This window comes from Dermochelys coriacea, chromosome 10 (assembly GCF_009764565.3).
Source record: "Dermochelys coriacea isolate rDerCor1 chromosome 10, rDerCor1.pri.v4, whole genome shotgun sequence".
NCBI classification, from domain to species: Eukaryota; Metazoa; Chordata; order Testudines; family Dermochelyidae; genus Dermochelys; species Dermochelys coriacea.
In genome coordinates this window covers 68,108,157-68,132,160 of record NC_050077.1, presented here as the reverse complement: position 1 = coordinate 68,132,160, position 24,004 = coordinate 68,108,157, and the positions used below count along the sequence as shown (strand labels likewise).

The 24,004-nt window shown below is 39.8% G+C and overlaps 1 protein-coding gene across 1 annotated transcript in view; it reads right to left on the bottom strand.

Moving 5' to 3' along the window:
• ADAMTSL3 (ADAMTS like 3) overlaps positions 1-24,004 on the bottom strand; it is a 308,922-nt gene that overhangs the window by 262,443 nt on the left and 22,475 nt on the right. The window contains 1 exon segment of the mRNA XM_038420609.2: positions 2,131-2,250. Within this exon segment, the coding sequence (XP_038276537.1) occupies positions 2,131-2,250 (120 nt within the window).

Sequence of the window (24,004 nt, the reverse complement as noted above, 5' to 3'; positions counted from 1 at the left end):
AGGTCTACTATTTTAAGAGTTCCAGGAATCCAAAGCTATTTTCAAAATGACTAATTTTAATTTCTTGGGAGAGGCTGTAAGTAGTATAGCATCAGACTAATTCTAAAAACAAGCCCTTTTCCTGCAAGCAAGCTCCAGAGTTACATGTCGTCTGTGGAAGAACTACTCAGGTTGTTCACAGGCAGGATTTGATCCAGAACTCATTGAAGTGAATACGAATCTTTCCACTGACTGCAGTGGGTCTTGGAACAGGCGTTTTCAGAAATGAGCTATAGTGTTCACCATACAGTACACTGTGATTGATTAAAAGTCTCTGAAATGCACTCAATTACGTTTGGATTTATTGTCTTCTTCTCTAAATGTTGCTCCATTCAATGGAAGCTATTTTCATCAAAAAGTGTATAATCTTTATTGGGTTTTTTACAAGTTTGTCATTAAATGCAGCCTGGGCTGCAGCTGTGGTTTACTATTCTGTAACTTATTGCTTTCCCAGGTGTTGAATCCAGGGGACAGCTCATCTAGGTACCTTCTCTATAAATCAATCAAAAGCCTCTAGGGTAACAGAAGTACGAATTACTGTACATATATTTGAACAGTATTCAAACAAATAATTTACAGTAGTTCAGCATGTTTTCAGATTCTAACTACTCCTTTAACTCTTCCTAAACATATACACAGTTTTAGGCAAGAAGAGGCTACAAAGCCCATCTCTGTCTTTGCCCTTAGAGTCAATGGTTAAACACGACAATATTTTTCCTAAAAGAAAAGATACTGTGATGAGACCACCCTTCACAATAAAATTGGCAATCAATTGCAGACAGCATACCCAGACTTGAGGGCAAGAACTGCTCTTCTTTCACTTTCGTGCATTGTTTTCTAAGAATCTTCCTACTTCGCTTCATTAAAAAATGCACTCTGTGTGTCTACAAATGCAACTCAGATAGTTTTGATGTGGAGTTCAGTGGGTTTCTGGAACACATTGTGGTATGAGTAAATTTCCACAGCATGCCATACACTTCCTAGGTTTACTTTAGATCTTTTGCCAAGATTAACAGGATTTCTTTCATGTACTTTCTGTACATTTATATCTGTATTCCATGTTTAATATAATTTATCTATAGGGTCTGGAGAAAGCATTACTGTTTTTTAATTAAGATACAAAGTTTGTTATTTTCCAGATATCCTGCTCCATCCATTATGATGCTCCCTGTGTTTGTTTCTTTGCAATTCACTTTAAGAACATGCTAGGTCACTGACCTCTTAAATAAGCTAGAAATACAAAATACCAAGTAACATTCAAACTTATAAGATACAATACTTAATTTTCCAGTATAATTCAGCCCATAATGTTAATTCAGTTCTTTTGGTCATTTGGAAAACTGCATTCACTAATCTTTCTTTATAAAAATAGACTTTCTAAATAATAAATGTTTCCAAATTCTTTTTAAAGTGACATATGAAAACTAGCAGCAAGTTTGGGGCAACTAAGCACAGGACCAGGAACTTCTCAGTTCTAATCTTGGCTCTACAACTGACTGTAGACTTAGAAAAATTGAGACACTTGTCACAGAGGTGTTATGAAAGTCACTTATTGTCTATATGTTGTTATACAATTGTAAAGCATTAACATACAAACAAGTTTCCCCTGTGAAAAAGTCATAGAATTTAATGAAATATGATTTCTGCAGGTTTTTTAAATATCTCAATAGACATCTTCCTTAATAGAAATTTATATCCCTGCTACAGAATTCTTTTAGATAGTCCAAATGACCCACAGAAAGAATACTAATTGTTATTAGTTGCATGTATTTTAGAGCACTTCTGTAGAAATCTATTAAATTTTCTCAGAACATTATAGAGTTCCTCTCCATTAAACTCTATCAGACTTTTCCATAAGTTTTGTTTTATTTCTACAAAGTGTTGTTTAATTTCTACAATTAACTTCTCTAATTTTGCTTCTTGTTTAATGTGTTATCATTTCATTCACTGTATTCCAATCTGATGCACCATCCAAAAGCAATACAAAATGAATGACTGATTTGTTTCACAGGAACATTCAAACAGTTCTTAGTGTGTCACTATGGGGTGAATATGACAAAGCTCTATTGTTTTTACATACAGCATACTGACCTGATCATCATAGCGGTAAATGAGGAATTGTTCTCCTGTTGTATCCTCAAGAAAACTCCCTTGTGGAGAAAGTGCAAACTCAGGCAAGAAGTATGCACCTTGCACCTGCTCTGCTCTTATCTGTAAGAGATACAAAGAGGTCACTTTATGGCTTCTGGTGACAAGCACCAAAACTTTCAAACACTACATGCACACAATTGCAATACAATTATGGTGACCGCATGCCCACATATGAGCAAATTATGTGATGTATTTTACGCACAATTTTGTGCACAGGATTTTGAGCATTTGATCCTGAGTATATGTGATGAGGATGTTATAAACAGGCTGATAGATGCTACCAGCTTGATTTGGACTGTTGACTTGAAATGGAAGTATCAATTATAGGGTCAGTAACCTTAATGATCTATCAGAAATAGACACCCAACATATCGTAATGGTCTACAAAATTTTAAAAACGTTCCATAGAGTTCGAACACTAATTCTCTGGACTTAATGGAAAAGAGCCATGATCCTTTGCAAAGAGACTGAAGCCTGCAACCTGTCTCATAGCAGTAAAGTGACAATATCTCTGGCAAAGTAGTCTGGAGAACCTTACATTTCTACTGCTTTCCATGAACCCTTTCTGCAGTGAGGAGGGGATGACAGATGCTTAGGCTATAAAGACATCACACATCAAGAGAGCTAAGTTAATTTGTTTTAAATTAATGAATCATATAACTAGAAATTGTTTGTAAAAAGCATGTCTAGAATAGGGACAATGGTAGTGCTTTAAAAGTATGTTAGCAAACAGGATTTTAAACAGGGCTTCACACCTCGTGTAGATAGGGCAAGACATGATTATGTATGTGTTAGCTGGTCATGGTCAACTCAGGGTTCCCACTAAGTCCATCATACAAATAAGCATCATTTTCAGTAATGCTTCAGTCAACCCAGCTACTTTTGGAGGTCTCCTCGTGCTGGCTCCAAAATGCCCACTGCAGTCACAACCTTTGACATGTTTAGTATGACACTGATCCTAAATCTTTTGAAGAACTCACTGAGAGATTTTCCATTGATTTCAATGGGCTACGGATCAGGCCTTATATGATAATATAGGAATAAATGACAAGAGTGTAATCTAGTGATGTGAGCAAAGTATTGGTGGCTAAGAACAGTGCTCTTGGATAAATTACTTAACATTTCTACCTCAATTTCTCCAGGATTAATCTGTGGACAACAAAATTCACTGATATACTTTACAACAGTGTTGTGAAGGTTAATTATGTTTGTACAATGCTTTGAAAGTGAGCAGTGCTAAGTGTTGTTGTTATAAATTGCTAACATTTTGGAAAGAGTTGCTGAGCTCAGGGATAGAAGAGAATCCAAATTATTCCACCACACTTTCCAGAAAAGGATCTATAACATACTGCTGCTTAATTTCCCATAAACAAGTTTGCCAGAAGGATATGCAGTGATTAACTAACTTGTGTTTCCCATCTTTATAAGGTAAATATTTAAACTACAAAGCATTCAGACATATATCATTAAGCTTTGAATATATAAGATGCCAACATTTGAAGCTGAAATAACAATTTAATAAGTGTTACAAGAAAAATTGAAATATGTTTCACACACACATTTATTTAAGTGTCAAAAGCTAATGAGCAGTTAGCCACTGGGTGAAATACAAGACTACTTGCTAGATTAAGGCAAGCAAACTTTGACCACAATCATGGAAAATTTCAGCCCAAGAGGTGAGTGTTTTAGAAAGTGATATGTGGGGATTATAAGAGAAACTAGTTTGGTTAACTATCGTGGGTGCTACAAAGTACTGAACAGAACTGAAGAACACAGAGATATATAGCAAAGATTGGGGTCAAAAATAATAATCTACTAGAATCTATATCAGTCAACTGTCATGGCAAGCCAATGCTGAGATCTAATTGATTGAGCTCTGTTAAAAAACACACAAAATCATGAATAGCTTTCTAAGGAATTTCAAAAAAGTCTCAACAAATCTACCAGCTAGTCAAAAAATAGAAAAAAGTTCACCAAAAATCATCTAAATTTAGACATTTTTTCTACCAGTTCTACTAATAACATTTGAACAGCTTTAGTGTGCATTCATTCCTACACTGTATTTGAATACAGTATGTCCTAGTTTGTTCCATGGTCCATTTTTTTCCATGTGGGAGCTTTCAGGATTCTTTATAAAGCTTTTATTATTATGAGTATTTTGCTTAGATAGTAATTCAAATTTTAGAACTTTGTGAGAGTTTACCACTTTTTTTAGTTGATGGCATCAATTTTAATGGCTTGGCTAGTCTGCAATAAACTCATTACTTAAATGAGAGCTGAAAATTTAAAGTGCCTCTACTTTCAGAAAACAATTACACATCATCCTGGTGTTTTAAGAACACTTAACAGACAGTTTAATGCTATTAGCTTCAAGTTAAATATGTCAGGTGAATTATAAATGTACTTAAGATTTAGCAAAAAGAAAAGGAGTACTTGTGGCACCTTAGAGACTAACAAATTTATTTGAGCATAAGCTTTCTTGAGCTACAGCTCACTTCATCGGATGCATTTGGTGCATTCGATGAAGTGAGCTGTTGCTAACGAAAGCTTATGCTCAAATAAATTTGTTAGTCTCTAAGGTGCCACAAGTACTCCTTTTCTTTTTGCGAATACAGACTAACACGGCTGCTACTCTGAAACCTTAAGATTTAGAACAGTCATTTTAAACCAGATTTTATGCTGTTCTTAAATATTATTGTGATGAAATGGAAAGGTGGTAGATGATAATATAGGTAGGCAACCATAATAAAAATAGTAATTGTGTAAAATATTTTAAAAATAAATGTCAGATTGCCATTAAAGGAGGAAATATGGCATAGCCATTACCATACCTGGCAAGAAGATTTAAAGGCAGGGAAGAAACAGACAAACATGAGTTTGAAAAATTTCCCAGATACCTGCTAACCAGAGACCAAACAAACAATAGAGGTCTCCCTTGCCCTTCAACTCCATTCCATCCCACCAGTGAGGTCCAGGAGACATGATGAGATGACCAGTTCACACCTCTGACTGCTGAGAATGGGAAGATAGTAGGATTTCTATTAAGGTGCTCATCTTTCTGAACCAACCTTGGTATCAGCCTGAGGTTGGTAGGTACTTGCTCAAACCGAATTTCCCCAGCCCCCTGACTGCTGGAAGAAAGCTCTCCCTATTTTTAATCCCCTTCTCTCCTTATCCCTAAACCACTTCATAGAATATCACAGAACATCAGGATTGGAAGGGACCTCAGAAGCAACTGGACTGGTGAGGAATTAAACTATTCTCACTTCTCCAAACTTCTGGTCATGGGAGAGGAGGAAATCAACAGCCAATACCAAATCCGCATTCTTGCAGTTCTCCCAGAGACTGCCTCTGCTTCTACTGTAGAGCAAAAGAGACATGATTTTTGTCAATTTCATTGCTACCCACAGGGTTCTGAGCAGCAGCAGTAAAGCCATCTATCTGTTTTAAGGTTTTCTATAGCTACTACAGCAATGAATGCTAAGGGCTTTGCAGGTAAATTAGATCTACATAGCCCCTAGCAGACTGTATGGAATCTTCCAGAGTCTGGTTAATTTCACTCTGTGGCTCTCTGGAAAAGCTATGGGCTGCAGCAGAAGCAATGAAGCTGTCTGTCTGCAGACTCAGACAAACAACACCACAGCAGTTCTATTCAAAAGGTCTTCTTTGCAAACACAAAAGCTGGAAACCTGACTTTTTTTTTAAATGAAGGCTTAAATTATGCAAAAACTGATGTCAGGAGACTTTTCTTCCTTAACTTGCCAGGGAAAGTTTCCTACTAACCATTGGCCAGTAGATTTTAAAACTCTTGAATTAACAAATCAGTTTTAAAGAGTTCCATAAGACTACTCCTCAAGTTCACACAGGAAATCTTTCAAGTAATGGTCCTTCCTCATTGTGCAAGTATGTTAGGGATATGAAAATCCCCTAAACCCACAATCAGTTAGCACGGAAATCTGCCCATTTTGCTGGATTCATATTCATACAAGTCTGATTCTAAAATTCACTCTGGATATTGGATATGTAAAATGGCTTCCTCCAACCATGTTCACCAATCCTAGTCCCAGTCCATTCATTCCTTAAGAGAGTGACTCCCTCCCCATAGCTGTTTGACTTTTCTCCATTCACTTTTCCTGCTATTCAGGATTCATATTTAGTATCGGTATTCAACTGATACATATTAGTCATATCTAATGAATCCAGAAGGGTGGATTTTCCCTACCCTAAACATTACAGAACTCTCATATGAATATTAGTCTTCAGCAGCATACTAGGCACTATATGTTGAGGAATTCATCCAAGTATTATAATCCATAAGTATTAATATGGTTTCCGATTCCTAATTAAATTAAAAGATACAGTTTAGTTTAAAGCTGTTGTAGTCAGTTTGATATGAAGGTTATTACAAAGTTCAACTGAACGTTACGTAACATGCCTCCATTCTATTTTACTATAACCACCGGAAATCTATAGTAATTGTTTCATATTTATATATAAACATGTCTTTGGTATTAATTTGAGGTTTAGAATCAAAACAGCAGCACTAGGATTTAACTTATTTTAATTCTTACTGATGAAAGGTCAAGAATGGAGGTGGAACATCTCAAAGAAATGACTTGAGCACAACTCACTGAATTCTTTCATGCCTATGACATGGGTATGGTGACAAGTTCTAGACCTTCAGCACAGGTTTCTGAGAACCAAACACTCATTAAAAGAAAATGAATGTACCAAAAAGTACATTTTCCCTTCACACAAACCTACATTACCTGAGATAAATCAGCTAGTCCCCCTTTAAGCCTATGTGGTGTGTTAGCTAACACGGGGGAAGCATAAGCAAGGTGTACTCTGTGCAAAACAAACTGTACTACATAATGAAAAGATAATGAGAAAAATCAAAAAGATTTTAAAAATGCCAAAGATTATAAAATACTATACATTTTCCTGGAGCTTCTTAAATGCTTAAAAACAATGGCTGATTTGGAGAAAAAAGGCCAGATTCACTCAATTCACTCATATTGCACAGTATAATTTTACCTCCCTGCCTCAACTAAAATGTTGTACCAACTTTGTAATTCAAATTTGCTGTCTGACATCTATAGTTAATTATTTCTGGTATGGTTACAACAAATAAACTGCTCATGTCTGAGGTTAGAGATTTTAAGGTAGAGTGTTGCAAAATACTTTAGTCCAGAAGGGTGTTAGTAACTCCAAAAGTTTGGGAAATCAAGATATAGTATAAACAATTACACAAGATTACATTATTTTCCAAAAAGAAAAGGAGTACTTGTGGCACCTTAGAGACTAACAAATTTATTTGAGCATAAGCTTTCATGAGCTAAGCTCACTTCATCGGATGCATTTGGTGGAAAATACGGTGGGGAGATTTATATACACACACAGAGAACATGAAACAATGGGTTTTATCATAAACACTGTAAGGAGAGTGATCACTTAAGATGAGCCATCACCAGCAGCGGGGGGCGGGGGGAGGAGGAAAACCTTTCATGGTGACAAGCAAGGTAGGCTATTTCCAGCAGTTAACAAGAACATCTGAGGAACAGTGGGGGGTGGGGTGGGGAGGAGAAATAACATGGGGAAATAGTTTTACTTTGTGTAATGACTCATCCATTCCCAGTCTCTATTCAAGCCTAAGTTAATTGTATCCAGTATGCAAATTAATTCCAATTCAGCAGTCTCTCGTTGGAGTCTGTTTTTGAAGCTTTTTTGTTGAAGGATAGCCACCCTCAGGTCTGTAATCGAGTGACCGGAGAGATTGAAGTGTTCTCTGACTGGTTTTTGAATGTTATAATTCTTGACGTCTGATTTGTGTCGATTTATTCTTTTATGTAGAGACTGTCCAGTTTGACCAATGTACATGGCAGAGGGGCATTGCTGGCACATGATGGCATATATCACATTGGTAGATGTAGACTCCCTCCTCAGGCCCTACGTTACCAGCACTCCCAGCTATCTTCGAGACACCACTGACTTCCTGAGGAAACTACAGTCCATTGGTCATCTTCCTAAAAATACCGTCCTAGCCACTATGGATGTAGAAGCCCTCTACACCAACATTCCACACAAAGATGGACTACAAGCCGTCAGGAACAGTATCCCCAGTAATGTCACGGCTAACCTAGTAGGTTGAACTTTGTGACTTTGTCCTCACCCATAACTATTTCAAATTTGGGGACAATGTATACCTTCAAATCAGCGGCACTGCAATGGGTACCCGCATGGCCCCACAGTATGCCAACATTTTTATGGCTGACTTAGAACAACGCTTCTCGTTCAGCTCTCATCCCCTAATGCCCCTACTCTACTTGCGCTACATTGATGACATCTTCATCATCTGGACCCATGGAAAAGAAGCCCTTGAGGAATTCCACCATGATTTCAACAATTTCCATCCCACCATCAACCTCAGCCTGGACCAGTCCACACAAGAGATCCACTTCCTGGACACTACGGTGCTAATACGCGATGGTCACATAAACACCACCCTATATTGGAAACCTACTGACCGCTATTCCTACCTACATGCCTCTAGCTTTCATCCAGATCATACCACATGATCCATTGTCTACAGCCAAGCTCTACGATATAACCGCATTTGCTCCAACCCCTCAGACAGAGACAAACACCTATAAGATCTCTATCATGCATTCCTACAACTACAATACCCACCTGCTGAAGTGAAGAAACAGATTGACAGAGCCAGAAGAGTACCCAGAAGTCACCTACTACAGGACAGGCCCAACAAAGAAAATAACAGAACGCCACTAGCCATCACCTTCAGCCCCCAACTAAAACCTCTCCAACGCATTATCAAGGATCTACAACCTATCCTGAAGGACGAGCCATCGCTCTCTCAGATCTTGGGAGACAGGCCAGTCCTTGCTTACAGACAGCCCCCCAACCTGAAGCAAATACTCACTAGCAACCACACACCACACAACACAATCACTAACCCAGGAACCTATCCTTGCAACAAAGCCCGTTGCCAACTCTGTCCACATATCGTATTCGGGGGACACCATCATAGGGCCTAATCACATCAGCCACAATATCAGAGGCTCGTTCACCTGCGCATCTACCAATGTGATATATGCCGTCATGTGCCAGCAATGCCCCTCTGCCATGTACATTGGTCAAACTGGACAGTCTCTACATAAAAGAATAAATCAACACAAATCAGACGTCAAGAATTATAACATTCAAAAACCAGTTGGAGAACACTTCAATCTCTCTGGTCACTCGATCACAGACCTAAGAGTGGCTATACTTCAACAAAAAAGCTTCAAAAACAGACTCCAATGAGAGACTGCTGAATTGGAATTAATTTGCAAACTGGATACAATTAACTTAGGCTTGAATAGAGACTGGGAATGGATGAGTCATTACACAAAGTAAAACTATTTCCCCATGTTATTTCTCCCCCCCACCCCACCCCCCACTGTTCCTCAGATGTTCTTGTTAACTGCTGGAAATAGCCTACCTTGCTTGTCACCATGAAAGGTTTTCCTCCTTCCCCCCCTGCTGCTGGTGATGGCTCATCTTAAGTGATCACTCTCCTTACAGTGTGTATGATAAAACCCATTGTTTCATGTTCTCTGTGTGTATATATAAATCTCCCCACTGTATTTTCCACCAAATGCATCCGATGAAGTGAGCTGTAGCTCACGAAAGCTTATGCTCTAATAAATTTGTTAGTCTCTAAGGTGCCACAAGTACTCCTTTCCTTTTTGTGAATACAGACTAACACGGCTGCTACTCTGAAACCTGTCATTATTTTCCAAGAAAAGCTCAGTTCAAAAGTAGCTTCAGGTTTTCAAAGAGGTCCTGTATTTTACCTAATTTATATTTGGGTTGACTGAAGCACAAGGAAGCCAAGTGACTTGCCAAAAATCAAAGTGTCACTCAGTGGTTTGAGCAGCATTAGCTCCAAGATACTCCTGGTTCCCAATACCTTGCTATAACCAGAAGACCACAAATTCAAAGCACTACTGTAAAAAATATTGTATATGTTGATTATGTAACATTCAGTCAGGGATCCACTATACGGGGAGAGCATACTTAAAAACAAAAAAGAAGACAACAGGATAGACTGAGGTTCACCAATATTTACCTTTCTCTCATCTTCATGCAACACTGTTTATGCACAATAACACCCACCTAAGTCTAATAGGTAACTGGTTTTCAGCGTTCCAAGTGAAGGTTAAAAAGCCCCAAGGTCTATGCCACAAAGTGAAATTCCTTCCCAGCCCTCTCTTGGCAATAAAGTTTAATCCTCTACATCCGAGGGCAAAAGGCACTCAGCCTATTCAGTCTACTACTAAAGTAGCAGCAAGGCCCCAAACCAGCAAAATACTTATGTATATAAATAAGTGCTTTGCTGAATCATGGCCTCATACACTAGAAAATGTACAGTAAGAAATAATCCTTTATTATCATCAAGGAAAAGGACTAGATGAACTATGAAGTCTCTTCCATCTCTAATCCTATGACGAAACAACAGCCTAAGAGAATGCAGCAAGTTTCCTGTGGCTTGATGAGTCTTGAACTGGCAGTGGTTGGAAAGGGTAACTTGGAAGAAAATTGGAGATGAGGAGGAAGAAATGGTTAGGCTCCAAAATGAGTCCAAAGAATTTTTTTTTTTTAAGAAAGAACAAACGAACAGATGGCAAACAGAAAAGAATTGGAATCACATTCTTATTCACTTGCAAATACATATTTGTCAGATTACTATGCACTGCAAGTCCAATCATATACCAAAAAAGTGTGAACCTTTGATTTGACTCTTACAGTTAAATATCTTCCAGTCAGTTAAACTGTAGTAGCATATGATTTGTGCCTTAGGGAAGAAATATACCAGCTAATGAGAAGCTAATTTTAATGCACTTTCAAGGAATCTAGCATAAAAATTTGGGTGGGCTATGTCACTAGACTTTATCACAAATCATCCAGTTGTGAAGTATTTAAATAAAGAAAATCACACTAAAAGGTCCATAGTTTCACAGCATTTCTATTGTTAATAATTATGATGAGCAGATATCAAAGTAACCGTGACTAAGACTAGCTATTTGTCATGACCAATATTTTCAAAAATGGGTTGTGACGGGGTGATGTCTCTTAAGGATAGTGGGGCCCAATGGTCAGCTCGCCCCATCGTGAAGCATGGCCCGTTAAGAGGCTGAAAGATCTGATTGTATATATAGGAACCTGTCTCCCAAGACTCATTGGGAAAGAGGAAGCAGTCCCAGAGTGAGAAGCATTCGGGAGGAAATCCTGTTACTGTTTCTTTGATGACCTGGGGCCAGGAGCCTTCCAGAGAGGGCAGGGCAAGGCTCTCCTCTCACACAGCCAGCTGGAGGATTAGCTAGGAGAAGGGGACCAACACAAAGGCTGCCTCCTCTCTCATAGCAGGATAGACACCAGGAAACATCAGCAGAGAAAGGCTGGGATTGTGAGCACCCTGAAGCCTAATTAAGGAAAGGGGTCAGTGGAGGGAAAAACTGGGCTAACCCACAACTCAGCTCCAGGGAAGAGAGCTAAGAGCTCCTGCTTAAGAAGGAACAGAGGATTGGATTAATAGAACCTAGCTCCAGAGAGAAGAACGAAGGGGAAGGGGGATCCTCTTTAAGGTGAGAACAAGAGACTAAATCAATACAGACCAGCTCCAAAAAGGAGAGCTGTGGACTCCTGCTTAGAGGGACTGAAAAGGAGTAACCCAGGGTGGTACTAGGAGTGGTTCCAGAAATAGAGATTATTTACAAGAGCAAGAAAGAACAATTTCCTGACAGAAGGAGCCAGAGTCCACTAGTTGGACTAAGCCAGAGATGACAAATGTCCCCGGGTGTATTCGAGTGAGCTCCTACTTAGGTTTATGGCTCTTGATAATAAATAAGACCCTTGGAAAAGGGGTGTTCCTTGATTTAAAAGGTCTGTCTGGACTGGTTTATAACTAGGTGAATAGAAGTGAGGAAGGGTTCACCAGCGGCACCACACCTGACCGAAAGGGAGCACGCTGGAGTGGCCTCCACTCTACAGGGTTCCTAAATTTAAGCCTTTAAATCTTCATTTAGGCACCTAAGTAAGTGAGCTGATTTTTCCATGAGAGCTGCCAGGTGCACTGCACTTATGAAAACAAGGCCACTTATTTAGAATATTGAATAATATTCAATTCATAGTTAAATCCTTGAAAGTTCACTTTATAAATATCCACTACAATTAACATTTATAGGTCCATATCTGTAAAATATTCATGGAGGAATTTTGCTCAGCGGCTGACTGCAGTAACAGAGACCAAGCATTTTTATTTTAAAACCCCTCCCTAAAATGTTTCATTTTTTGGTCACAAAAACCATGGTCATGACAGACACACAGTGACACGATCAACAGTACTTCGAGTGTGTGACTCTCCAATCCCTCTCCCTAGTGCTCACTCTGACTTGCTGAAAGCAGACTTCAAACCTCTCTGGTTAAACTAGAAGCCCTAATGTTTTTCCATTGTCAACTAACTCCTATTCTAGATTCCCTTAGTCCAAATGTAAATGGAATGTGCCCTGGGGAAATGTCCCAGTGGCTCTAGAGAGTCATGTGTAGGTATCTGAAAGGTATTTCACAGAGCCCATTTGGTTTTGAAAGGAGAGTGAGGCACCATTAGTGAACCACTCTAGTCATAGATGGACACTATTTCTAAAGAACATATTTACAAACCAGTCCTACAGCCAGATCCATGTTTGTGAGAAGGCAAATTTGATACAAGTTCTGCTGCTCAAATATGGCCTGACCCAAAGCCCATTCAAGCCAATGGGAGCCTTTCCATGGCCTTCAATGGGCCCTAGATTAGATCCAGAGCAAACAGAAAATAGGGTTTAGAGTGAATTTTTCCATTGCCCTAGGTTTGCTCAATTGAAGCCAAAACTGAAAGAGAGAAGGACAATCCAGATCATTTTGTTTTTAAAAATATGGTGTTGTCATTCTTTCAGGCTCTTTTTAAAAAAGCCTATTTTCTCCAAAATTCATCTTGATTAAATATAAATACATTTCCTTTGGCAAAACTTTTGCTGCAGGCTGTAGATAAAATAAATTTGAACATTTTTCCTGTGCTTTTTAAAATTTATCCTGGTGATTAAGCTTTTGGATATTTATCAACAACTAATTGTATTTTCTCTTGACATAGTTTGGCTAAGAGATTTAACTTTTCACTGAAATGCTTCAGTAGTGCTTAGCCAAAATATTATTTAGTTTCAAAAATCCATCTTAACTCTCAACTCTGCTCCATGATTCCAAAAGAAAATAATTCTAGAATTTTACATGTCTTTTCCCCAGATGAGCATCTTCTGAACATTGGTTAGGCGGAGTGTACTTCTTCTCCACATTACTGGATATGTAGGGTGATCATATTTCCCTAAACTGAAAACTGCACACATGGGGCTGGCCCAAGCTGCCTGGAATTGCCACTTATCCCCCATGCCCCCACTCATCCCCCCATTCTTCTGTGCCCCTAATTGGGCCAAGTAGCAGAGATGGGGGCAAAGGGAAGAGGAATCAGTATAAGCTGGGATCTGGGCAGCAAAGTAGGGTGTGAGTGTGCAAGTGTGAGAACTTTTGGGCTTGGAGCCAGGAGTTGAAGCTATTGGACTATGATCCAGATAGCAGTGTGATGCCCCTTTGGGAACTGGGATAGCAGAGGGGCAGGAAGGAGGCTCTGGATAGTGGGAGGGCCCAAGGACACTCCAGAGATTAGCCCTGGGAGGTGAGGGGAGGCCAGAATGCAGGGCTACCATTTCAGATGTTGGTATGGGGAGGGGCCAACCCCCAGCTGGTGAGGGGATGGGGGAGAGGAGCAAGCAACAGGGGACCAGTGGGGGGTTGCTCACAGCTGGTGGTATGAAACTCAGGAGGCAGGGCAGGTGCCCCCCATTTCCCTCCCTAAATGGCACCCTTGCTAGGATGTGGCAGAAACAGATAACTGGAGGCAGACTGGGGAGGGAAAGAAACAGGTTGGGGTGGGGTGGGCTGGAGAGGACTCTGGAGACCGGCCCTGAAGGATGGTGGGTGGGAAGGACATGAGACCGGGATGGGGGGCTCCAGGGACCACTCACGGGACCAGGCCACTCTCAGTGCCCTGGCACAAGCGGACGCTGCAGGACCCCGTTGGGCACTTACCAGTCGGGTTGCGGGATAGGGCCCGGGGCCCATTAGTCACAACTCCATGGCCCGGCCAGCGAAGAGTTTGAATTAGGCCCCTAACCATGCTGCCCTCTGATTGGGCTGCAGAGTAACACGTGACACCCCATCACTCCCCGACTGGAGGAGCAGGGCATAACAGACACAATCAGCCAAACTCTTGTCCCCCTCCCACAAACATTGCTGCTCCCCCCCCCAATGTTCCTCCACACCCCACTAGCGGGATTCACCCCACTTTTTTGGCAAAACTGGGCATTTTTCCCATTTGCTTTTGGCAACTGGTTGGCAAGAGCAAAAAGGACAAACGCTGAGTTTTGCCAAAAAAAAATCAGGACGCCAGGGATAGGGCTTAAAAGGGGAACTGTCACAGCCAAATCAGAATGTACAGTCACCTTAGTGACACGCTTTTATTTAAATCACCCACATGAGGGGCTTGAGTTGACCCTACTCTCACTGAAGTCAATGGCAAAGTTCCCATTGACTTCAGTGGTGCAGAATCCAGGCCTAAATGTAGGCATTACATTTTCAACAATACAATACTACATAAAATAAACTGTTCGTTCATTACTACTATGACTGGTAGTGGTTACCCAATGCATTTCAATTCTAGATAGCTAAAAATGAAGGTGAAAAATATGGAGTAATCCATAGGTGCTGGAACTAGGGGTGCTGGGGATGATATTGCACCCCCTGGCTTGAAGTGGTTTCCATCTAGGGTTTATAATTTGGTTCAATGCCCTTAGCATCCCCACTATACAAACTGTTCCAGCACCCCTGGAGTAATCTCCAAGAGAAAAGCTGGCCCTGGACTAGATCTCTTCATATCAGGGTCAGAAAGTAAATGGCTGTGGATCAGATTCTGCCCTTAAAAACATGCACACAATTCCCGTGCATATTCTTAGTGCCTCAGTTTCAAGTGTAAAATGGGAATAGTGACATTTACCTCCATTTGAAAGTGCTTTCAACTCTATGGATGAAAAGTGCAGTATAGGAACCAAGTATTATTTCTACTCATCTGAGGACAAAATTTTCTCTGTCTAACCAAAAGGCATCCAAAAAGTGTATTCTTCAAGAACTAGAACACAGATTTTTATCTTCCATACAAGTCACTTGACTACTCTGGCATATAATTTTATTATGTTGCTTCCGCACAGAAGAAAAAATATATTGGTTTGTGTGACTGTTTTTCAAAGAATGTATTTTAAATAAAGTATTTACCTTCTGTATTGTGAAAGTGTAATAAAGCACATTCTTTTGAATGAGAAAGAGTGCAGGGAGGAAGAGCAATTCCACCTACTCGCATATTTTCTTGATAAATTTCATTTAAAAGATCAAGTTTAGGTTCTCTCAAAGTCTTGGATGAAAATTCTCAGTGGAAAGCACCTCAACTCTTAAACCAGTAAAAGAGAAGAAATCTCTTGTAAAAAGTCTGGAAATAGGACAGAAAATACTATTTCATTAAAACTCATGCATTTTCTATATAAAAAAGAAATCTTGTGAGCGAGACACAGAAAGAGGTAACTAAAGTCTTCTGAAGAGATTTTTTTTCCTCCCCACGCCATATGTTCAGCCCCTTTCCAAACAGAAACCACCTTTTTATTATTTATTTAGTAACCTAATAATTGGCAAAATTCTTCTCATAAATCAAGCCCCTTCAGCATTATTAGCAGCATGTTCTCATAGAAATCTATTTATCTCTTACTCAATGATATTTTCTAAGGGTCTTTATAGTCTCTGTAGAAAAAATATTATAAAGGGATATTTTGTCAGAGCCTTTAGCAGAATCAGGATTTTTTAAAGATTTGTTAAATGGCCCTTTAATGTCTAATATTATACGGTAAAAGAATTCCTTCTTGCCACATTGGCAAACTGCCACAGATTGAATGGACTAATTTGTAGAAAACAAACAGACCATCTTGCTTGTTTATTTATGGGCACATGACTGCAGTTCATTCTGTGATATTCTAAAGGAGGCTTGAAGTATACTTGGAGAAGAGCAGAGTTATTTTTGAAAGGAAAGAAAGGAAAGCAGCTAAAGTAATGTTGGATTACTATCAGAGGTAGCTGAATAATAAAATCCTATGAATGAATACACACTCTGGAATGAATACAGCCCAGTAGTTTAAGTGGTACAAAAAAGAGGAGAACAAAAGAATCTGGTGAGAATCTCAAGTGGGAAAAATAGTCTTGAAGAGCAACGATTCTGTGCCACCAGCAAATCAGCTGTGGGTAACTGCTCTAGTGAAGCTGAAGGGAGGGGAAAATGAAAAGATACGTATATCCCAGATAACCAAATACTTTGCTGGAAGTGGGAAACCAGATAAAAATAAATAAACGTCAGGTGTCGAGCATGAGAGACTTGACACCACAATCTTGTAATCAGATGTGCATAGGTGGACTCTTACACTCACAAGGTATCCCTTTGATTTCAATGGGGGTGTGGAGCGGACACAAGGACTCCCACACAGATGTGATTGCAGGATCAAGGCTTTAACCAGCAACATCTTGAAGTTCATATCAGGCATACATCCACATGCAGGTATAAACAGAATACTAAAAGTTACACAAAAAGCAAGCAAGTAATGGTTTGTATGTATACTGTAAAGGCCCTAGCACAGTTCTGGGCATTGTAGAAGTAACTAATTACCAACAGATATACTATTCCCTGATGAGAGATAACAGAACACACACAAAAAAATGAGTATTTAGCTCTTATACCGTACTATTCATCAGTAGAGCTCATATCACTTAACAAAGGTGTCATTATCCTCCTTTTACAGTAGGTAGTCTCAAAAATGTCCGGCTAAAGGGAATATGGGAAACCTGACTCAATTTCCTTATACTTTTTAAATTAAATTATAACCTTAATGTTATTAATGTTATGTTAGTGTAATTATTTGTATTTAATTTCCTTTGGAGTTTTTTTCTTTAATAGTGATATAATTTGAATTGACATAGTAACATGCTTTTCATATACTTGGGTTGAAATTGTGCCCTAGGGCACTGAAATTCTCATCCATAAGCTGTGCAAGCAAAAAGCCACAGTATTAGCTGCCAAACACCTGCTATGTCTACTGGACGATCCAGATTTTTAAGAGGATTCCTGTTGCATAACGAAAGAATGGAGGGAAATGTGTGAGGCTAGAGAATGGTATTGCAACCACAGCAGTTAGGGAAAGAAAAGTCCTGTCACCATGAGACACTACAGAGCTAAGTAAACACAAACTTTCATGGGTACAAATATAGATGGCAGGGGGAGAAATGGCAAATATTCCAACCGCAACAGAAGACTAGCCAGAGGCACTACTGGTTTTCATCAAACTACATATGCAGTGTTGTCACTAGCAATAAGATATTATTTGTCACTAACTCAATGTGTAGGTGAAGAAGTGCATGAAGTGGTACAGCTACAATGGAAGAATTCAAGCTCTAATAAAAGGTATCAACCCAAGTACAAGGCAAACTTTCAGTCCTGAGAGACAGACACTCCTTCAAAAGAAAAAATATCCTTTGGGGCAAGACAACACTTACCTTCTATTAAAAATATATATCAAATATGGGGCCTAAATCCCACACAGATGCAGCCGGCTAACAGAGATCTCAAGAAGAAAGGAAGGGGTGTTTGGCAGTCAACACCTAAGGTCACAGATACACTAAAATTGCTCCACAAATGACACCTTCAATAACTCCTGTAAATATCACATGATCAGCTGTAGTTCATGTAACAACCAACCATGCTATTTTCAGGAAATGGCAGCTAATATAGCACAGGAAGCAAATAATCATCTATGACCACAGCTAGGTCACTGGGACTTGCAGTTTTGGTCAAGCCATATCAGCTCACAACTGGACCCAAAGAATATGCTTCCAGCATACGTGCAAAGATGACCAAGTCATTGAGGCTAAACAGTGTAGAAAGTGAAGACACTCTAATTGCTTGTTGGACTACTTCAGGGACTTTCACCAGGAGCGAACATATGCAGATAGGACTAAGTTCAGGCTAATAAGCACCGATTCACAGAATGAAATCCTGGCCCTAGTGAAGTCAATGGGAATTTTCCACTGACTTCAAAGGGGGCAGGATTTCACCTATAGATTCCAAAAGGGACCACTATGACTTGTGCACAACACAGGCCATGAAATTTCACCAAGTGATTCCTGCATCAATCCCGTAATTTCAGGTTGAGCTCAAGTTCCATTTAGAAAGACATCCCATCTTGATTGAAAGATTTCCATGTAATAGAGGATCTATCACATCCCTAGATATGTTGTTCAATGGTTAATTACCTTCCCTGTTGAAAAATTTCACCTCTTTACTATTGATTTTGTCTACCTTCTGTTTCAGCCTTTGAACCTTATTATGCCTTTGTCTGTTATATTAAAGAGTGTTCTGCTATCAGAAATTCCTCGGTCTCTCTATTGTTCTATTGTCAATAAGTAACTTATACGGATTATGGTCTGAGCAGCCTAGCACACAGACTCAACCAGCCACGTTTTCACAATAAAAGAAGAAGTTAACTGGTCATGGCTCTGCTGTAGGAATGTTGGTTTAAGACTAGTAATGAGGCATGTGAGGTGAATGCCTCCCAGCCATGCACCCTCCACTCAGTCACACCTGTTTCAGCATGATTTTTAAGAGACATTTCCCAAAGAAACTCTGTGCACAACGTGCAACCCATTACCCATCCAGCCCCACTATTGGTCTCATAAGTATATTTACAAATACTCCACTCATCTAGTCTTTTTTGGACTGTGCTGACGCAAAGAAACACTAACACACCAGGAGACTTAAGAAGCATGCTAGGTCCTAGTAAGCTATTTTTCCCCCTAGGTAGAGATGATCATATGATGTTAATGTCATAAGTTTGTCCATTCCCTCATCATTTCCTACTTCTATTAATGCCTACCCTCCCCGTGGTCCTGACAACCAGATAATTCCCCCATCTGTCCTGACAACCAAATAATTCCCCCATCTAATCTGTTACTGCTAAAATTATCTTTCTGGCCCATTGATCAGACATCGTCACTCCCCTCTGCAAACACCTTTCCAATTGTTCCACATTTAAAGTTCTCATCCTCAACTTCAAGGTTTTGCATAACACTCTTGCCCAGTATCTCTGATCTCCCCTCAGTTCCTTTCCTGCACCAATGATGCCAGTCTCAGCAGCCCATTCCATTCCCCTCTCCAGTTTCTTTCCATTCCTCTACCATACTGCCTCATATATATGATATGATCTCAACGCCAGGCCCCAACCCTCTCCTGAAACAAATCCCTCCTAAAGTCTTACTTCTGCATAGCCAAGTAACACTAAGCCACAAACACCTTCTCCTCTCCAACTTCACAAAGAGATTAAGTGAGTTTTAAAATAAGCTAAGTTAACACTCTCCTCTGGATCTCCCACTGCAACTTTTCTTCTCAGTGTCTTTTACTGGGTACATGCCTCAGGTGGATGCTGTTTTTAATTTGTGTGTCTTTTATTGCACCAAGCACCAAGCACAGAGGTAAGATTTAACAAAAACAGTTGCTTGGGAAAATGCCTGCTTTTTGTTTATGTTAATGGACAATATAGAAAACACAAATAGTAACCAAAATACATTCCCTATGGCAGAAAAATATGGACCACACATCAAACTAAAGGGATGGTGGGATTTGCACAAAAGGGCTAGAGAGAATATAGATGAACACACATTTGTGAGCAAAATGTGCAGAAGTCCCAAAACAAATAATATCCCAAACCCAACACCCTAAAAAAGATTCATGTTTCCCAATATGAAAGGGGAGCTATCATCAATCCTATGGCTGTTTCTGGTCACAGCTGATCAGCTGGAATTAGGTTACAATAATTAATGCAAAAAGAAAAGGAGTACTTGTGGCACCTTAGAGACTAACAAATTTATTAGAGCATAAGCTTTTGTGAGCTACAGCTCACTTCATCGGATCCAAATGCATCTGATGAAGTGAGCTGTAGCTCACGAAAGCTTATGCTCAAATAAATTTGTTAGTCTCTAAGGTGCCACAAGTACTCCTTTTCTTTTTGCGAATACAGACTAACACGGCTGCTACTCTGAAACCAATAATTAATGCATATGCTTAATAACAAGCCAATATGTAGGTGAGTATGTAGTATCTGTGCAGAAAGACTTCACTGGAAGGTATTGCAATCATCTGGTCACTGGAAGCCATTAGTAGTAAAGGTCATTAGCTTAATGGACTGTTGATTTTTCTTCTCTCAAGGATGTATGCAAGAACTCAAGGAAGAGCAATTAACCCAGCTGCTGGCCACTTAGCAAATTCAGAATGAGCACGTGCTCTCCATTCTAGTTCTTCATCTCAGGGATTTGGTGGAAGGTACTTTAACATATCAGGGGCTAACACTTCTGCTGTAAGAACCAGAAGTCTGAGGAAGATGAACTCAGAGATCCAGAAGGGATAGACACTTCGAAGAATGAAATGGGCCTGACAAACCCAGAACAGAAACATAGGAGGAAATCACAGTCAGAATGGAAAGGAGGGGGCTCTTACAGGAAGAGGCTAAAGATAGCCATGGGATCTCCTACTGGAAAGAGTAAGTAAATAGATCTTGGGAGTGAATCGGAAGTGTTAAAAGAGTTAGGAGAGAGAGCTGAGCAGTTATATGTAAAATGGAACCAGTCTATTGATTCAAAACAAGATGACTGCCGGAATAATAATTAGAGGGATCCGAACGTAACTATCACACCACTCATCTTCTGTAGCCAGCAATGAAAGTTTAATAACTAATTGATTCAGGTGACTAGACAGACAGACATAAGGCAATGAATGAGAAGGAAGAAGGATGGAGAACCTATTAATGTGGCTGTATCTTCTTACAGTATATAATTCATGGATGAGGAATTGTCCAGTGTCTCAGTACCAAGGAGAGCAGTAGAAGCTGCAACAGAACATGGCAGAGAACCCATTGTGTTCTACATACACTGATGCCCTGTTTGCTGTTTTGTAGTGTGTATGGAATGGAGCATGAAACTGATTGAAACCCCGTCTACATATGAAATTGATGTGCCAGCTCATACTTAATTTTATGGTATTTGTTTTGGTACCTAAGGATTTAGAGAGCAGGCGCTATCTTCTTGTAACTGATCAATGTCCACATTTATGATGTCCACTGAACACCGATGAGAATTTAGCTGAAAAAATTACATCCAAATAACCATTGCCTGACTTTTCACATCTCAAATCATTTTCCATAGAGTGAAAGAGGAAGTGTTTCCACCTCTGTTTCATCTTAAACTGAATTCCCCCCTTCATCTCAGAATATGCTATAGGTTATTCATTAGCATGCAGAACATCACTCAAGGAACTTTGAGCAGTTCAGAGCAATGTGGCCCCTGATCTATCCAGGCACCTAAGATGCTTTAAGTACCACTGTCTGTACTAAAACCTATATGGTGATCTTATAAGCCTCATTGTATCTTTACACTTTAACTCTGTAGGTGTTTGGGAATTTAGAAATTATATCATAAGCCACATCTTCAGAGGGTGACCAACAGTCAGGGCCATTCCACGGGGTGGAAATGACGGATTCGTCTCTTCTGGGACCGGCCAATCACACAAGCCTGCGGGGCCCCCTGAAGCATGGGGCCCCAAGCAATTGCCCCGATTCTCCCTATCCAAGCTACGGCTCTGCCAAATAACTGCAGGTGGCAAAAAATTAAATAACTGCAGGTGTCCTCAATTAAAATCTTAGAAAGAACACTGAAAGAATAGCTATCAGATTGTCTTACTTACTAATTAGCCACCCATTTTTTAGTCTAATTCAAAGAACTGATGTAGAACAAATTGCCTCAATACCTATGCAACATGATACAATCCTGGGAACTTGGTTACTATGTCCAAGATCTGTGATTTGGCAACACATACAACCTGCATGTTGAGGGAACTGAAGACTTCCTGTTGCTGAAAAGCTCCTCATCCTGCATGGGTGTTTAGAAGCAGATGTGTATGTACAACGGATAGCTCCCAGGACAACTGAATTGAGATGACATGTCATAAGTCATGCATTGTTTTCCATTAGTGGTGTCTTTCTTTGGGAATGTTAATATCATTTTACTTCTTCAGAGTAGCACAGTGAAGTTTATGATGGCATGGCAGATGTCTAGTAAGCTAAATTGTCTTTTGTCTCCTTTTATAGCAGGTTGTCAGGCTGCTATAGGTCTCAATACGGCAAGGTACTTAAGTGCGTGCCTAATTTTAGGTATGCAAGTAGTCCCATTAACAATTAGTCCCATTAACATCAGTGGGATTACTGACATGTTGATAGTTATACACATCCTTGAGTATCTTGCTGAATTGAGACTAGTCAGGAAACTTAAAACCACCTTTACTTTGATCACTACAGTTAAGGTGTTGCTGGGCTGACTTTCTCCATGCCCTTATTACTGCTGGAAGAAACCAGATTGGTCTCTTTGTCACATTTGTCCTTCAGCAAAGTTGAGAAATGCATCTTTTATACATCACCCCTTCTTTCACATTCTCAGTTGCTTCAACCACATTGAGATCGTAATTGTGCCTCTCAGAGGTAGCAGCTAACCGGTGGACGGCTGTTCAGAAGCAGCTTTATATACACCAAGGCTAATTGCCGAATCTCTTCTTTCATCCCACTATAGTACATATAGTTTTGATTTCCCCACCTTATTTTTGTATTTTGGAAAGATTTTACATATGTCCTTATGCATATATCTACGCTGCAATTAGATACTCACAGCTGGCCCATGGCAGCTGACTCAGGATCACAGGGCTGTTCAACTACGGTATAGACATTCGAGCTCAGGCTGAAGCCCAGAGACCCTGCCTGAGCCTGAATGTCTACACTGTAACTGAACAGCCCTGTAGCTTGAGCCCCACTAGCACAAGTCAGCTGGCATGGGCCAGACATGGGCGTTGAATTGCAGCGTAGCCATATCCTATATGATATGGCACACCCTTCCAACTGCCTTTACAATACCTCGTACCCTAACACAGCAGGGGCATTGGGAATTGTGCAATTCTGTGAATATATACAGGACATCTAACCAATAGCATATAAGGGACTATTCTTGTGTCTCCTACAGCCTCTCTTGCTTGTATTTGCACATGAAGTTAAATAGAATTGTTGACAGTAGAATTTAATTTAAAAAGTTAACAAAAAAGTAGCTTTACCCCCACACTTCCCACAGGATACTTCTTAATAGTTCTTCCTTAGTATGTTTGGATCAATCAGTGGCAATAACTTACCCAGGATTTTCTTATCCATAGCCAGTGCTTGGTTTACTAATATAAGCTAAATTTAACTATGAGACCAGATACACAGGAGCTCAAGTCTACAGTTCTACAATGGTTCCTGATTCTTATGTTTACCACTTAGCCTTCTCAGACTTTTCAAAATCGAGAATGTACCCAAAAGTGATGGATCATGAAAACATTAAGGAGCCAAATTCATTCATTTTAACTCCAATGAAGTTACACCACCGATTAATTTAATCCTATCTCGAACCTCATGTAGGAGGAGCTCACATCACTAGAAGCTGTTGAAGCTTCGATTTGTACAGTATAATCAATTATCCTTGCAAACAAGACTGCAGAATGTTATGCCACCAAATG